Source organism: Stegostoma tigrinum, chromosome 7, assembly GCF_030684315.1.
Source record: "Stegostoma tigrinum isolate sSteTig4 chromosome 7, sSteTig4.hap1, whole genome shotgun sequence".
Classification (NCBI taxonomy): Eukaryota; Metazoa; Chordata; class Chondrichthyes; order Orectolobiformes; family Stegostomatidae; genus Stegostoma; species Stegostoma tigrinum.
In genome coordinates this window covers 106,199,810-106,218,139 of record NC_081360.1, presented here as the reverse complement: position 1 = coordinate 106,218,139, position 18,330 = coordinate 106,199,810, and the positions used below count along the sequence as shown (strand labels likewise).

The 18,330-nt window shown below is 50.1% G+C and overlaps 1 protein-coding gene across 3 annotated transcripts in view; it reads right to left on the bottom strand.

The window, feature by feature from the left end:
• The window catches only part of LOC125454308 (natural resistance-associated macrophage protein 2-like), a 103,451-nt gene that overhangs the window by 36,752 nt on the left and 48,369 nt on the right, over positions 1 to 18,330 (bottom strand). For all 3 annotated transcript variants that reach the window (XM_059647620.1, XM_059647621.1, XM_059647619.1), the window contains exons 10-12: positions 17,856 to 18,014; positions 14,621 to 14,707; positions 6,490 to 6,609 (exon numbers count right to left, since the gene is read on the bottom strand). In XM_059647620.1, the coding sequence (XP_059503603.1) occupies positions 6,490 to 6,609; positions 14,621 to 14,707; positions 17,856 to 18,014 (366 nt within the window). The remainder of the gene's footprint in view (positions 1 to 6,489; positions 6,610 to 14,620; positions 14,708 to 17,855; positions 18,015 to 18,330) is intronic.

Here is an 18,330-nt window from a genome sequence, read left to right as displayed (position 1 = left end):
GGATCTCTCTCGCACAGCAAATGCCTGGGGATCTCTCTCCCACTGCAAACATCGGGGTATCTCTCTCCCACTGCAAATATCCGGGGATCTCTCTCCCACTGCAAACATCAGGGGATCTCTCTCCCACTGCAAACCTCGGGGGATCACTCTCCCACTGCAAACGTCAGGGGATCTCTCTCGCACGGCAAATGCCAGGGGATCTCACTCCCACTGCAAACGTCGGGGGTTCTCTCTCCCACTGCAAACGTTGGGGGGTCTCTCTCCCACTACAAATGTCAGGGGATCTCTCTCCCACTGCAAACCTCAGGGGATTTCTCTCGCACTGCAAACGTTGGGGGATTTCTCTCCCACTACAAATGTCAGGGGATCTCTCTCCCACTGCAAACCTCAGGGGATTTCTCTCCCACTGCAAACCTCGTGGGATCTCTCTCCCACTGCAAACGTCGGGGGATCTCTCTCCCACTGCAAACGTCGTGGTATCTCTCTCTCACTGCAAGCCTCGGGCGATCTCTCTCCCACTGCAAACCTCGGGCGATCTCTCTCCCACTGCAAACCTCAGGGGATCTCTCTCCCACTGCAACGCTCAGGGGATCTCTCTCCCACTGCAAATGTCAGGGGATCCCTCTCCCACTGCAAACCTCAGGGGATCTCTCTCCCACTACAAACCTCGGGGGACCTCTCTCCCACTGCAAACCTCGGGGAATCTCTCTACCACTACCAATGTCAGGGGACCTCTCTCCCACTGCAAACCTCAGGGGATTTCTCTCCCACTGCAAACCTCGTGGGATCTCTCTCCCACTGCAAACGTCGGGGGATCTCTCTCCCACTGCAAACATCGGGGGATCTCTCTCCCACTACAAATGTCAGGGGATCTCTCTCCCACTGCAAACCTCAGTGGATCCCTCTCCCACTGCAAACCTCGGGGGATCCCCCACCCACTGCAAACCTCGGCGAATTTCCCCCCCACTGCAAACCTCAGGGGACCTCTCTCCCACTGCAAACCTCAGGGGATCTCTCTCCCACTGCAACTGTCAGGGGATCTCTCTCCCACTGCAAATGTCAGGGGATTTATCTCCCACTGCAAACCTCAGGGGATCTCTCTCCCACTGCAAATGTCGGGGTATCTCTCTCTCACTGCAAACCTCGGGGGATCTCTCTCCCACTGCAAATGTCAGGGGATCCCCCTCCCACTGCAAACCTCACGGGATCTCCCTCCCACTGCAAACCTCAGGGGATCTCTCTCCCACTGCAAATGTCAGGGGATCTCTCTCCCACTGCAAACCTCAGGGGATCTCTCTCCCACTGCAAACGTCAGGGGATCTCTCTCCCACTGCAAACCTCGGGGGATCTCTCTCCCACTGCAAACCTCAGGGGATCTCTCTCCCACTGAAAACCTCGGGGGATCTATCTCCCTCTGCAAATGTCAGGGGATCTCTCTCCCACTGCAAATGTCAGGGGATCTCTCTCCCACTGCAAACCTCAGGGGATCTCTCTCCCACTGCAACTGTCAGGGGTTCTCCCTCCCACTGCAAACGTCAGGGGATCTCTCTCCCACTGCAAACCTCGGGGGATCTCGCTCCCACTGCAAATGTCTCGGGTTCTCTCTCCCAGTGCAAACCTCGGGCGATCTCTCTCCCACTGCAAATGTCAGGGGATCTCTCTCCCACTGGAAACGTCAGGGGATCTCTCTCCCACTGCAAATGTCAGGGGATCTCTCTCCCACTGCAAACCTCCGGGGATCTCTGTCCCACTGCAAACGTCGGGGCATCTCTCTCCCACTGCAAACCTCAGGGGATCTCGCTCCCCCTGCAAACCTTGGAGGATCTCTCTCCGAATTAAATGTCAGGGGATCTCTCTCCCACCGCAAACTTCAGGGGATCTCTCTCCCACTGCAAACCTCAGGGGATCTCTCTCCCACTGCAAACCTCAGGGGACCTCTCTCCCACTGCAAATATCAGGGCATCGCTCTCCCACTGCAAACCTCAGGGGATCTCTCTCCCACTGCAACTGTCAGAGGTTCTCTCTCCAACTGCAAACGTCAGGGGATCTCTCTCCCACTGCAAACCTCAGGGGATCTCTCTCCCACTGCAAATGACAGGGGATCTCTCTCCCACTGCAAACCTCAGGGGATCTCTCTCCCACTGCAAATGTCAGGGGATCTCTCTCCCACTGCAAATGTCAGGGGATCTCTCTCCCACTGCAAACCTCGAGGGAGCTCTCTCCCACTGCAAACTTCGGGGGATCTCTCTCCCACTGCAAACATCAGGGGATCTCTCTCCCACTGCAAACCTCGGGGGATCTCTCTCCCACTGCAAACCTCGGGGGATCTCTCTCCCACTGCAAACATCGGGGGATCTCTCTCCCACTGCAAACCTCGGGGGATCGCTCTCCCACTGCAAACGTCAGGGGATCTCTCTCGCACAGCAAATGCCTGGGGATCTCTCTCCCACTGCAAACATCGGGGTATCTCTCTCCCACTGCAAATATCCGGGGATCTCTCTCCCACTGCAAACATCAGGGGATCTCTCTCCCACTGCAAACCTCGGGGGATCACTCTCCCACTGCAAACGTCAGGGGATCTCTCTCGCACGGCAAATGCCAGGGGATCTCACTCCCACTGCAAACGTCGGGGGTTCTCTCTCCCACTGCAAACGTTGGGGGGTCTCTCTCCCACTACAAATGTCAGGGGATCTCTCTCCCACTGCAAACCTCAGGGGATTTCTCTCGCACTGCAAACGTTGGGGGATTTCTCTCCCACTACAAATGTCAGGGGATCTCTCTCCCACTGCAAACCTCAGGGGATTTCTCTCCCACTGCAAACCTCGTGGGATCTCTCTCCCACTGCAAACGTCGGGGGATCTCTCTCCCACTGCAAACGTCGTGGTATCTCTCTCTCACTGCAAGCCTCGGGCGATCTCTCTCCCACTGCAAACCTCGGGCGATCTCTCTCCCACTGCAAACCTCAGGGGATCTCTCTCCCACTGCAACGCTCAGGGGATCTCTCTCCCACTGCAAATGTCAGGGGATCCCTCTCCCACTGCAAACCTCAGGGGATCTCTCTCCCACTACAAACCTCGGGGGACCTCTCTCCCACTGCAAACCTCGGGGAATCTCTCTACCACTACCAATGTCAGGGGATCTCTCTCCCACTGCAAACCTCAGGGGATTTCTCTCCCACTGCAAACCTGGTGGGATCTCTCTCCCACTGCAAACCTCGTGGGATCTCTCTCCCACTGCAAACGTCGGGGGATCTCTCTCCCACTGCAAACATCGGGGGATCTCTCTCCCACTACAAATGTCAGGGGATCTCTCTCCCACTGCAAACCTCAGTGGATCCCTCTCCCACTGCAAACCTCGGGGGATCCCCCACCCACTGCAAACCTCGGCGAATTTCCCCCCCACTGCAAACCTCAGGGGACCTCTCTCCCACTGCAAACCTCAGGGGATCTCTCTCCCACTGCAACTGTCAGGGGATCTCTCTCCCACTGCAAATGTCAGGGGATTTATCTCCCACTGCAAACCTCAGGGGATCTCTCTCCCACTGCAAATGTCGGGGTATCTCTCTCTCACTGCAAACCTCGGGGGATCTCTCTCCCACTGCAAATGTCAGGGGATCCCCCTCCCACTGCAAACCTCACGGGATCTCCCTCCCACTGCAAACCTCAGGGGATCTCTCTCCCACTGCAAATGTCAGGGGATCTCTCTCCCACTGCAAACCTCAGGGGATCTCTCTCCCACTGCAAACGTCAGGGGATCTCTCTCCCACTGCAAACCTCGGGGGATCTCTCTCCCACTGCAAACCTCAGGGGATCTCTCTCCCACTGAAAACCTCGGGGGATCTATCTCCCTCTGCAAATGTCAGGGGATCTCTCTCCCACTGCAAATGTCAGGGGATCTCTCTCCCACTGCAAACCTCAGGGGATCTCTCTCCCACTGCAACTGTCAGGGGTTCTCCCTCCCACTGCAAACGTCAGGGGATCTCTCTCCCACTGCAAACCTCGGGGGATCTCGCTCCCACTGCAAATGTCTCGGGTTCTCTCTCCCAGTGCAAACCTCGGGCGATCTCTCTCCCACTGCAAATGTCAGGGGATCTCTCTCCCACTGGAAACGTCAGGGGATCTCTCTCCCACTGCAAATGTCAGGGGATCTCTCTCCCACTGCAAACCTCCGGGGATCTCTGTCCCACTGCAAATGTCAGGGGGTCTATATCCCACTGCAAACGTCAGGGGATCTCTCTCCCACTGCAAACCTCGGGGAATCTCTCTCCCACTGCAAATGTCAGGGGATCTCTCGCCCACTGCAAACCTCAGGGGATCTCTCTCCCACTGCAAACCTCGGGGGATCTCTACCCCACTGCGAACCTCGGGGTATCTCTCTCCAACTGCAAATGTCGGGGGATCTCTCTCCCACTGCAAACGTCAGGGGATCTCTCTCCCACTGCAAACCTCAGGCGATCTCTCTCCCACTGCAAACCTCGGGGGAGCTATCTCCCACTGCAAACCTCGGGGGAGCTCTCTCCCACTGCAAACCTCAGGGGATCTCTCTCCCACTGCAAACCTCGGGGGATCTCTACCCCACTGCGAACCTCAGGGGATCTCTCTCCCACTCTACACCTCAGGGGATCTCTCTCCTACTCTAAACCTCAGGGGATCTCTCTCCCACTCTACACCTCAGGGGATCTCTCTCCCACTGCAACTCTCTTGTCCATCCTCATCCCTTTGACTTGACTGTCTCCTTTCCCCCCTCTCTTCTCTTTTATCCATCTTAGATCGCCTCCCCCTCTCTCCCTATTTATTTAAGAATCCCCTTCCCATCCCCCATTTCTGAAGAAGGGTCCAGGCCCGAAACGTCAGCTTTCCTGCTCCTCAGATGGTGCTTGGCCTGCTGTGTTCATCCAGCTCCACACCTTGTTATCTTGCATGGGTTGTATTTCTTGTTAGCACTGTGAATGAGCTGTAGGATGAATCAGAACTATGGCGTGGTGCAGCCCTGAACCAGCATCATGCAATGCTGTTGGAGAGAGAGGCCAAGAGTGTGCATGTGGCATCACCTGGCACTGAGTGTGGATCTTAGGATGCAGCAAGAGCAGCTGTCTGTGGAATGTTGAACACCACAGAGATACCTGTGATCCTGGTCGGATTCAAAGCACCAGGGATGATTCTGAGCCAGAGGCAGTCACTGAGGAATGCTAAATGACTGTGGAACAAAAACAGAAGTTGCTGGAAAAGCACAGCAGGTCTGTGAAGGAAAAACAGAGTTAACGTTTCGGGTCCGGTGACCCTTAGCTAGCAATGCCCTCATCCCATGAATGAATAAAGGAACTGTCAAAGATGCAAACCTGCCCATTTACCTCCTCCCTCCCCAGTATCCAAGGGCCCAGACATAGCTTCCAGGTGAAGCAGCACTTCACCTGCACTTCCCACAATCTAGTCTACTGCATTCGCTGCTCACAATGTGGTGCCCTCTACATTGGGGAAATGAAGCGTAGACTTGGAGACCACTTCGCAGAACATCGACACTCTGCTTCGCAAAAAAGACCCTGAACTACCTGTTGCCTGCCCCTTCAATGCACCGCCCTGTTCCCTGGCCAACATCTCTGTCTCTGGCTTGCTGCTGTGTTCCAGCAAAGCCCAACACAAGCTAGAGGAACAACAGAGATAACAAAGTGTGAAGCTGGATGAACACAGCAGGCCCAGCAGCATCTCAGGAGCACAAAAGCCCACGTTTAGGGCCTAGACCCTTCATCAGAAAAGGGGGATGGGGCGAGGGTTCTGAAATAAATAGGGAGAGAGGGGGAGGCGGACCAAAGATAGATAGAGGAGAAGATAGGTGGAAAGGAGAGTAGAGGTGGGGAGGGGATAGGTCAGCCCGGGGAGGACGGACAGGTCAAGGATGAGGTTAGTAGGTGGGAAATGGAGGTGCGGCTTGAGGTGGGAGGAGGGGATGGATGAGAGGAAGAACAGGTTAGGGAGGCGGGGACGAGCTGGGCTGGCTTTGGGATGCACCTCATTTTCTGCTTGGGGCCCCTACAGCCCTCTGGACTCAATATTGAGTTCAATAATTTTAGGTCCCAGCCCCCACCCCACACACCAGGCCTTGTTACCACACAGCCTGCCATTCCACACCCCCTGTTGTTAGTCACTGACAGTCCCCATTAACAACTATTCACCCTCCCAGCCTGATCGTTAGCAACTCCTCTGTCTGTCCAACTGCTCGTCTCTCACTTTGGGTTCTGTCCCAATCTATAGTTTGTTCCCTACAACCTCCCCCCGCCCCACCCTATGTTCTGCATATAAACCGACATTTTCCGAACTACCATCAGTTCTGAGGAAGGGTCACCGGACCCGAAGTATTAATTCTGTTTCTCCTTCACAGATGCTGTTAGACCTGCTGAGCTTTTCCAGCAACTTCTGTTTTTGTTTCTGATTTATGGCATCTGCAGCTCTTTGGTTTTGGTTTGATGAGCAAAAAGAAGCTATTTACAGTTACCTCCATCACAAACTGGCCGGAGTAGGTCCCCGTCATTGTTGAACTTTGACCTGCAGCTAGAATCCCAACGGCCCAGATATAGAGTGCAGGTGATCCAAAATAACACCCAAGGACAACGCCCTGAAAATCCAAACAAAGACACACACAATCACTGGAAACCTGCAGACATTCGAGCAAAAGCATGTTAACGCAGGCACATCTGTACAAAGAACAAAGAAACCTACAGCACAGGAACAGGCCCTTCAGCCCTTCAAGCCTGTGCTGATTGTGATCCTTTGTCTAAGCCTGTCATCTATTTTCTAACGGTCTGTGTCCATTTGCTCCCTGCCCATCCATGTACCTGTCCAAATATGTCTTAAAAGACATTAACGTGTCTGCGTCTACCACCTCCACTGGCAACGCGTTCCAGGCACCCACCACCCTCTGTGTAAAGAACTTTCCACGCATATCTCCCTTAAACTTTCCTCCTCTCACTTTGAACTCCATAAGTCAAATCCATTGGGATGGACACAGGGCTATGGAGTGAGAGCGGGGCAGTGGGATTAGTTTCGGGATTGTTCTGTCCAAGTGATACTAGAGTTCCGATGGATATTCTGCTTTGCTGTAAATTCATGCTGTTCTCAGATTGTGTAGAATGGGTTGATTGTACTGGCTAAAGGAATTGGAGAGAGCAACCATCCTTCAGGTAATGTTCACACTACACAAATGCCATGTAATAACCAACACAAGAAGAGAAAATCTAACCCCTGTCCCTTGGCATTCAATAGTGTTACCATCACTGCACCCCCCAGTGTCAACATCCTGGGGGTTATTATTGACCAGAAACTCAACTGGACTCACCACATTAACGCAGTGTCTACAAGAGCAGGCCAGAAGCTGGGAATACTGCAGCGAGTAACTCACCTCCTGACTCTCCAAAGCCTGTCCCACCATCTACAAGGCACAAGTCAGGAGTGTGATGGAATACTCCCCACTTGCCTGGATGAGTACAGCCCCAACAACACTCAAGGAGCTCCACATCATCCAGGACAAAAATAAAGTTGCTGGAAAAGCTCAGCACATCTGGCAGCATCAGTTAAGGAGAAGACAAAGTTAACGTTTCGGCTCCAGTGACCCTTCCTCAGAACTGATGGTGTCTGGGAAAATGTCAGTTTATATACAGAAAATAGGGAAGTGGGTGGGGTAGGGAGTAAAAATAGGATAGAGCCCAAAGAGAGAGAGAGACAGTTGGATAGATAAAGAAGTTGCTAACAATCAGGCTGGGAGGGCTGTAGGCTCCCCAAGTGGAAGATGAGGTGTTATTCCTCCAGCTTGTGCTGGGCTTCGCTGGAATACTGCAGCGAGCCAGAGTCAGAGATGTTGGCCAAGGAGCGGGGTGGTACATTGAAGTGGCAGGCAACAGGTGGTTCAGGGTCAATGGGAACTGCAGATGCGGGAGAATCCAAGATAACAAAGTGTGGAGCTGGATGAACACAGCAGGCCCAGCAGCATCTCAGGAGCACAAAAGCTGACATTTTGGGCCTAGACCCTTCATCAGAAAAGGTAAAGGGTCTCGGCCCGAAACGTCAGCTTTTGTGCTCCTAAGATGCTGCTTGGCCTGCTGTGTTCATCCAGCCCCACACTTTGTTAACAGGTAGTTCAGGGTCTTTTTTGCAAGCAGAATGTAGATTCCCCTCCCCTCCTGAAGTGTTAACTCTGTTTTCTCCCTCACAGATGCTGCCAGACCTGCCGAGCTTTTCCAGCAACTTCTGTTTTTGTTCCTGATTTACAGCATCTGCAGTTCTTTTGGTTTATATTTAGTATTTAACTCGCTGCTACATCTCTTCCAGGCGTGCCCACCTCGAAGAAGTCCTGCTCCTCTCTCCGACGGGATTTCAGTTCCAATCTCTCTCCTTGCCCACGGACTTTAATTTCACTGTCACTCCTGGTGTTTGTCCAGGTACTTGCTAAAACTCATTTCCACAGCTATATCACATTCGTCAGTGATTGCCTCTGGCTCAGACTCACCCACATGGAATCCAACTCAAGTTCCACCCCTCATGTTTTGAATCCTCCCAGGATCACAGGTACCTCCGTGATGTTCAACGTTCTACAGACAGCTGCTCTCACCGCATCCTGAGATCCACCCTCGGTGCCATGCGGCAGCACATGCTCACTCTCAACTTCTCTCTCCAACAGCATCATAACAGACTGGCTCAGGGCTGCATCACTCCGCAGTTCCACTTCATCCTTCGACTCATTCTTCGTGCTAATGAGAAACTTTTTTTTTCCTTTCAGGCAATAAGGCCCATAAGACACACCAACTACCTACCTCTCCTCCCCTTCCCTCTGACTCTATCCCCTCACCCAACCCCCCACCTCCTGTCGGGTATTTACCATCCGTCCGAACCCTCCACTCTGCGATGCTGAAAGCTCGGTACTCAGCAAAGGCCTCAGCTTCATCCCTCCGCGCCCCCACCTGAATGGATTTCAGTCATGACATGACACCGAACTGTTCTTCCGCCATTGTCGCCTCCGTGCTCATTTACATAGAACATAGAACATTAAAGCACAGTACAGGCCCTTCGGCCCTCGATGTTGTGCCGACCTGTCATACCGATCTCAAGCCCATCTAACCTACACTATTCCATGTACGTCCATATGCTTATCCAATGACGACTTAAATGTACCTAAAGTTGGCGAATTTCTTTGGACAAGAGTCCTCTCCCCGCCCCACAGGCCCCCTTGCCCAACTCCAACACTCTCCCTCCACCTGGACCCCTCCCTCAGGCCTTTTACTTGCACTCGATCTTTTTATTGAGAACTGTCGACGTGACATCAGCCGCCTCAATTTCACTGCTGCTGTCACCAAATCCACCCTATCTCCCTCTGAACTGACTGCACTCAGATCTAACCCTGACTTTGTCACCAAGCCTGCTGATAAGGGTGGTGCTGTTGGAGTCTGACGTACTGACCTCGACCTTGCAGAGGCTGAGTCCCAGCTCTCAGATACCTCCTCCTACCTTCCCCTGAACCATGAGCCCACCATGACACATCACGCCATTGTATCCACCACAGTTATGGATCTCATTTCATCCGGTGATCTCCCCCGATCCGCTTCCAAGCTAATAGTCCCCCAACCCTGCACAGCTCATTTCTACCTCCTGCCTAAAATCCACAAACAGGACTCTCCAGGCAGACCTACTGTTTCAGCCTGTTCATGCCCCACAGAACTCATCTCTTCCTACCTTGACCCAGTCTTCTCCTCCCGGTCCAATCCCTGCCCACATACATCCATGATTCCTCTGACACTTTATGCCAGTTTCAAAACTTCCAGTTTACCGGCTCCAACCACTTCTTCTCCATGGACATGCAATCCCTTTACACATCCATTCCCCACCTGGAGGGCCTTAGGGCTCTCCACTTCTTCCTGGAGCAAAGACCTGAACCATCCCCACCGACCACCACCCTCCTCCGCTTGGCCGAGCTTGTCCTCACCCTCAACAACTTTTCTTTCAACTCCTCTCATTTTCTTCAGGTAAGAGGGGTTGCCATGGATACCTGCATGGGCCTAGTTATGCCTGTCTCTTCGTGGGGTTTGTGGCACATTCCTTGTTCCAGTCCTATTCCAGCCCCCACCCACATTGGTGCTGCTTCCCTCTCTTGTCAGGAATTGGAAAACTTCACATATTTTGCTTCTAATTTCCACCCTGCCCTCACATTCACCTGGTTTCTCTCTGACCCTTCCCTTCCTCAACATTTCTGCTTCCATTTCTGGGGATAGACTGGACACTAATATCCATTACAATCCCACAGACTCCCACAGCTACCTGGACTATACTTCCTCACACCCCACTTCCTGTAAAGACTCCATCCCATTCTCCAAGTTCCTCCATCTCCGTCGCATATGTTCAGATGAGGCCAACTTTTACAAGGTAGCCTCCAAAATATCCACCTTCTTCCTCAACCGAGAATTCCCCAGCTCCATTGTCGACAGGGCCCTCAACCAGGTCTAACCCATCTCCCACACTTCCGTCCTTACGCCTTCTCTTCCCTCCCGCAACAGCGATGGGGTTCCCTTATCCTCACCCACCATCCCACCAGCACCCACATCCAGAAGATCATCAGATGCTATTTCTGCCACCTCCAGCCAGATACCACCACCAGACACATATTCCCCTCCCCTCCCTTGTCCACCTTCCGCAGGGAACATTCCCTCCAGGACACCCTAGCCCACACTTGCTTCACCGCCAACACCTCCCCACAGCCCTACGGCACCTTCCCCTCTAACCATCCAGGACAAAGCAGCTGCTTGATTGGTACCACGTCCACAAACATCCCACTCCCTCCACCCCCGACACTCAGTAACAGCAGTGTGTACTATCTACAAGATGCACTGCAGAAATTCACCAAAGACCCTCAGGCAGCACTTTTCAAACCCACAACCACTTCCATCTGGGAGGATAGGGACAGCAGATACATGGGAACACCACCCCCTGCAAGTTCCCCTCTGAGCCACTCACCATCCTGACTTGGAAATATATCACCGTTCCTTTACTGTCACTGGGTCAGAATCCTGGAATTCCCTCCCTAAGGGACATTGTGAATCCATCTACAGCACATGGACTGCAGCGGTTCAAGAAGGCAGCTCGCCCCGACCTTCGGGAGATTGGGAGAAACTGTTTGAAGGTAAATCCACATTTGATATGTGGGAGGCTTTTAAGGAGAGGTTGATTAACGTGCAGGAGAGACATGTTCCTGTGAAAATGAGGAATAGAAAAGGCAAGATTAGGGAACCATGGATGACAGGTGAAATTGTGAGACTAGCCAAGAGGAAAAAGGAAGCATACATGAGGTCTAGGCGACTGAAGGCAGACAAAGCTTTGCAAGAATTTCGGGAATGTAGAGCGAATCTGAAACGAGGGATTAAGAGGGCTACGAGAGGACATGAGATATTGCTGGCAAACATGGTTAAGGAAAATCCCAAAGCCTTTTATTCATATATAAAGAGCAAGAGGGTAACTAGAGAAAGGATTGGCCCACTTAAGGACAAAGAAGGAAAGTTATGCGCTGAGTCAGAGAAAATGGGTGACATTCTTAACGAGTACTTTGCATCGGTATTCACCAAGGAGAGGGACATGACGGATGTTGAGGTTAGGGATCGATGTTAGTTTAGTCTAGGTCAAGTTGACATAAGGAAGGAGGAAGTGTTAGGTATCCTAAAAGACATTAAGGTGGACAAGTCCCCAGGTCCTGATGGGATCTATCCCAGGTTTCTGAGGGAAGTGAGAGAGGAAACAGCCGGGGCCCTAACAGATATCTTTGCAGTGTCCTTAGACACAGGTGAGGTCCCGGAGGACTGGAGACTTGCTAATGTTGTCCCCTTGTTTAAAAAGGGCAGCAAGGCTAATCCAGGTAATTATCGACCGGTGAGACTGACATCAGTGGTAGGGAAGCTACTGGAGAATATACTGAGGGACAGGATCTATTCCCATTTGAAAGAAAATGGGCTTATCAGTGATAGGCAACACGGTTTTGTGCAGGGAAGGTCATGTCATACCAACTTAATAGAATTCTTTGTGGATGTGACAAAGTTGGTTGATGAGGGAAAGGCTGTAGATGTCATATACATGGACTTCAGTAAGGTGTTTGATAAGGTTCCCCATGGCAGGCTGATGGAGAAAGTGAAGTCACATGGGGTCCAGGGTGTGCTAGCTAGATGGATAAAAAACTGGCTGGGCAACAGGAGACAGAGGGTAGTAGTAGAAGGGAGTTTCTCAAATTGGAGACCTGTGACCAGTGGTGTTCCACAGGGATCTGTGCTGGGACCACTGTTGTTTGTGATATACATAAATGATTTGGAGGAAGGTGTAGGTGGTCTGATCAGCAAGTTTGCAGATGGCACTAAGATTGGTGGAGAAGCAGATAGTGAAGGGGACTGTCAGAGATTACAGCAGAATATAGATAGACTGGAGAGTTGGGCAGATAAATGGCAGATGGAGCTCAATCCGGGCAAATGCGAGGTGATGCATTTTGGATGATCAAATTCAAGGGCGAACTATACAGTAAATGGAAAAGTCCTGGGGAAAATTGATGAACAGAGAGATCTGGGTGTTCAGGTCCATGGTTCCCTGAAGTTGGCAATGCAGGTCAATAGGGTGGTCAAGAAGGCATATGGCATGCTTTCCTTCACTGTGCGGGGTATTGAGTACAAGAGTTGGCAGGTCATGTTACAGTTGTATAGAACTTTGGTTCGGCCACGTTTGGAGTACTGTGTGCAGTTCTGGTCGCCACATTACCATAAGGATGTGGATGCTTTGGAAAGGGTGCAGAGGAAGTTCACCAGTATGTTGCCTGGTATGGAGAGTGCTAGCTATGAAGAGAGGTTGAGTAGATGAGGATTATTTTCATTAGAAAGACGGATGAATAGCAAGAAGCTTTTTCCCAGAGTGGGGGACTCAATTACTAGGGGTCATGAGTTCAAAGTGAGAGGAGGAAAGTTTAAGGGAGATATGCGTGGAAAGTTCTTTACACAGAGGGTGGTGGGTGCCTGGAATGCGTTGCCAGCGGAGGTGGGAGACGCAGGCACGTTAGCGTCTTTTAAGATATATTTGGACAGGTACATGGATGGGCAGGGAGCAAATGGACACAGACCGTTAGAAAATAGATGACAGGTTAGACAGAGGATCTTGATCGGCGCAGGCTTGGAGGGCCGAAGGGCCTGTTCCTGTGCTGTAGGTTTCTTTGTTTCTTTGTTCTTTGTTCTGAAGGGGCACCTGGGTAATAAATACCGGGCCCAGACAGTGATACTCACATCCCACAAATGAGTGAAAAAAAATGTTCTGTTCTGGAAAGGGAACCATCTGAAACTTCCATTTATTTGGCTATTTTCCCAAAGGACATTCTGAGGAAATGTCCAGGAACCCACCAGGATTTATGCAGAAGGAGAGATCTCAAGCAACTCTTATTGTAATTTTGAATGGTGTTGGTGGGGTTAATGTTGGATGGTTTTCACCGGAAAATTAAATTCGAAGCAATTTGAGACAAGAGGAACAATCAGATTCCAGCCCACTCCTGACTTTTACCTTGTAGACAGTGGGACAGACTTTGGGGAACCAGGAGGTGAGTTACTCAGTGCAGGATTCCTAGCTTCTGGTCTGCTCTTGTGTTTATGTGGTGAGCCCAGTTGAGTTTCTGGTCAATGATCACCCCCAGGATGTTGATAATGGGGGAGTTACTGATGGCGACACCATTGGATGACAAGGGACAGTGGTTACATTGTTGGTGATGGTCATAGCCTGGCATTTGTGTGGCATGAATGTTACTTGCCACTTGTTGGCCCAAGCCTGGATATTGTCCAAGTATTGTCATATATAATCAAATAATCAGAGGGCTAGATAGGGTGGATAGGGAGAGCCTCTTTCCTAGGATGGTGACAGCGAGCACGAGGGGGCATAGCTTTAAATTGAGGGGTGAAAGATATAGGACAGATGTCAGAGGTGGTTTCTTTACTCAGAGAGTAGTAAGGGAATGGAACGCTTTGCCTGCAACGGTAGTAGATTCACCAACTTTAGGTACATTTAAGTCGTCATTGGATAAGCATATGGACGTACATGGAATAGTGTAGGTTAGATGGGCTTGAGGTCGGTATGACAGGTCGGCACAACATCAAGGGCCGAAGGGCCTGTACTGTGCTGTAATGTTCTATGTTCTATGCCCATGTTCTTTACCATCTCCTGAAGGACAAGACTAACTCTGCATTGTGATCACTGAGCAGGACCACATTTATCAATCCCCCAGAAGCCATGGTGCTGTGGCCTTTTCCTGGCTAACACCATTAAACTGTAACTGATAATGACAGTGTATCTAACCGTGCTCATTTGAACCTCAGTGGAGAGATACCTGAAGTGTCCAGCATTGGCTCCCCCCGTGCATAATAAAGACACCACATGAATTTTGCAAATAGAATCCAAGTGCAGACTTTTTCCCTCCAACAGCCGTAACCACCTTCGTGAACAGCAAATGGGAGGTGGGTTGCATTATGCAATTATAGGGTGGCGTTTATAAAGTTTGTTTCTGTGACAGGTAGTAGAGTGAATGTGTTCCGATTGTGAAGTATCTTCTCCCAGTGACAGCTTTTCCTGCTTCTTACCCCTTTGAAGATATCCACCTCCAAGGTGTTATTGTCCTTTGGCAGCACATGAAGGTAGGGGCTTCCACTCTTAGCGCAGACATCATACTGCGGGAAAAGAATAAATGGTGAGATTACAGTGAAAATGTCATCATGAAGGGCCTGGATAGAAATATAGAAAAAACTAATTTCTCTCAGCAGAACGAGGCCAGTGACAAGGAGAGAAGGTTTTAAAGTAATTGGTGGCAGGATTGGAGTGGAGTTTGGGAAATATTTTTACCCACAGTGTGATGCTAACCAGGGATTCCCTGCGTGAAAGGTTGGATGAGACGGAAAGTCTCTTTGCATTTAATTCCCTGTTACTGTATTCTTAGCAAGGAGCTTAAATGTTTTCCCTCAGAAAGGTGTTACGCTGACTAACTCTGAGCTTTCTGATTTCTGTCTCTTTTCTTTAATGGAGATTTTCTATTTGCAGATTTCCATTTTCCACCAGGAATACCTAAAAATGAGGTGTCAATCTGGTGAAGCTATAACACAGGGATAATGGGAACTGCAGATGCTGGAGAATCCGAGATAACAAAGTGCGTAGCTGGATGAACACAGCAGGCCAAGCAGCATCTCAGGAGCACAAAAGCTGACGTTTCAGGCCTAGACCCTTCATCAGAGAGGGGGATGGGGAGAGGGTTTTGAAATAAATAGGGAGAGAGGGGGAGGCGGACCGAAGATGGATAGAGAAGAAGATAGGTGGAGAGGAGAGTATAGGTGGGGAGGTCGGGAGGGGATAGGTCAGTCCAGGGAGGATGGACAGGTCAAGGAGGCAGGGTGAGGTTGGTAGGTGGGAAATGGAGGTGCGGCTTGAGGTGGGAGGAGGGGATAGGTGAGAGGAAGAACAGGTTAGGAAGGTGGGGACGAGCTGGGCTAGTTTTGGCTTGCACTGGTGGGAGGGGATGAGCTGGGCTGGTTGTGTGATGCAGTGGGAGAAGGGGAAGAACTGGGCTGGTTTTGGGATGCAGTGGGGGGAGGGGGAGATTTTGAAGCTGGTGAAGTCCACATTGATACCATTGGGCTGCAGGGTTCCCAAGCGGAATATGAGTTGCTGCTCCTGCAACCTTCGGGTGGCATCATTGTGGCACTGCAGGAGGCCCATGATGGACATATCATCTAAAGAATGGGAGGGGGAGTTGAAATCGTTCGCGACTGGGAGGTGCAGTTGTTTACTGCAAACCGAGCGGAGGTGTTCTGCAAAGCGGTCCCCAAGCCTCCACTTGATTTCCCCAATGTAGAGGAAGCCGCACCGGGTACAGTGGATGCAGTATACCACATTGGCAGATGTGCAGGTGAACCTCTGCTTAATATGGAAAGTCATCTTGGGGCCTGGGATGGGGGTGAGGGAGGAGGTGTGGGGGCAAGTGTAGCACTTCCTGCGGTTGCAGGGGAAGGTGCCGGGTGTGGTGGGGTTGGAAGGGAGTGTGGAGCGGACAAGGGAGTCACGGAGAGAGTGTTCTCTCCGGAAGGCAGACAAGGATGGGGATGGAAAAATGTCTTGGGTGGTGGGGTCGGATTGTAGATGGTGGAAGTGTCGGAGGATGCTGCTTTGTATCTGTAGGTTGGTAGGGTGGTATGTGAGGACGAGGGGGATCCTCTTAGGGCGGTTATGGCGGGGCAGGGTGTGAGGGATGAGTTGCGGGAAATGCGGGAGACATGGTCAACGGTGTTCTCAACCACTGAGGGAGGATGTTGCGGTCCTTGAAGAATGCGGCAAATGGGATTAGTTTAGAATAGCACCATGGTCAGCTCAGACATGGTGGGCCAAAGGGCCTGTTCCTGTGCTGTGCTTTTCCATGTTTTGTGTTGTGTTCACTCCCTCCACCACTGACATTCAGTAGCAGCAGTGTGTACCATTTACAAGCTGAATGTCAGACATTCACCAAGACTCCTGAGACAGCACCTTCCAAACCCATAATCATCTCCATCTATAAAGACAAGGGCATACGATACATGGGAACACCAGCACCTGCAGGTTCCCCTCCAACCCATTCATCATCCTGACTTGGAAATATACCACAGAAGTTTTATAGTGCAGAAGGAGGCCATTCTGCCCATCGTTACTGTACTGGCTTGTTAAATGAGCATTGTTGCTCAGTGCCAATTTCCTGCTTTTATTCTCAATAATTTTCCAATACCCTCTTCAATGCATCAATTGATTCAACTTCCACCACATTCCAGCCTTTACCATTTGCTGTGTCAATTTCTCCAATAGCTCTGTGGACATACCTAGACACACAATAGACTAGAAAGATCCAAGAAGGCAGCTCAGCATCACTTTCTCGAGGGTAATTAGCAAAGAACAATAGCTATTGGCCCAGACAACATTCCCTAAATGAATAAAAAACATTTGATCTTTTCCATACTTTTGGCTGGTTATAGCCAATGCCTCTACTAAACCTGAAGATACTACCTTAAAGGCCTTAGAATGTGGGCCATAATGCTCAATGGACCTGTTACCTTTCTAATCCCGTTTCTTCATATTGTAGTTTTTCTTTCTTTTTCTTTTTGATTTTCCAATATCCTTGGAATGCTTTTCATATCTTCTGCCATGACGGCAGATACAAATTATTTGCTCAATTCATGTCATTAATTGATTTGTATTAACAATTCTGCAACCTCACCTTTTAATGGCTGACATTTACTTTAGCTGCTGTCTTCTTTTCTATCAACGGTCTCTTTTTATACTTCTTGCTTAGCTAGTCTCATAAATCAATTCTCTCCACTTTTGATTAGTCATGTTTTGCACGTGTTTGAAATCTAATTTTCTGGCCTTCCGCTAATTCTGGCAGCAAAATGTATCTTTGAGTTTGATTCTCTCCTTAAGTTTCATAATTCACAACACAAACAGTTCCCATATCTCCCTTGAACATTACAAAATAACTACATAAATTACTGCCATAGTTTCTGTCCTATCTTATCTATAAATCTATTTTCCTAGTCCTCTACAGTGAACATTGATTTCATACTTTTGTAATTCCCTTAATTTAGAGCACTAGTTTCAGACTCACCCTCAAATGGAATGTGAAATTCTGTGATGTTATAATTACTCATCTTTCAAGAATCCTTTTACTTGTCATTAATCATTGAAATGAACCAAACTGTAACTCATTACTATCAGGATCATTTTTCAACTCTGCCTCATTATACAACAGTAGGCCCACGGCGATACCGAGTTGGCCTGGAAAGTGATATTCTGCTGCTCACTCACCACATCCATATTGCTCTTCTGGTAAAAGGCAGCTCCAAACACAGCGATAACAAATATATTGATGAGCAGTGACACAAACAGGGCCACAGAGCACTCGATCAGGTAATACATATTTGCCTCCTTCACCTCTGATGGTTTGCTCCGGTCTACTTGTCTACTCTGGGACAAAGAGAGAAATCATACAGATATTGATTAATATCAGTGAATAACTATTACTGGTGATGCCTACAAATATCAAAGATTTGAGCCTATGCTTTGAAGGTTAATTGGCTATTTGAATTGTTTGGGCATCACAATTGTGATCACAGGGTCATTCAAGGTCCCAGACTGCTCCATTAATTTCATAGAATCCCTACAGTTTGGAAACAGGCCCTTTTGGCCCAACAATTCCACACGAAGCCTTGGAACATCGCACCCAGGCCCACCTCTCTATAACCCACCTAATCTACACATTCCTGAACACTACGGGCAATTT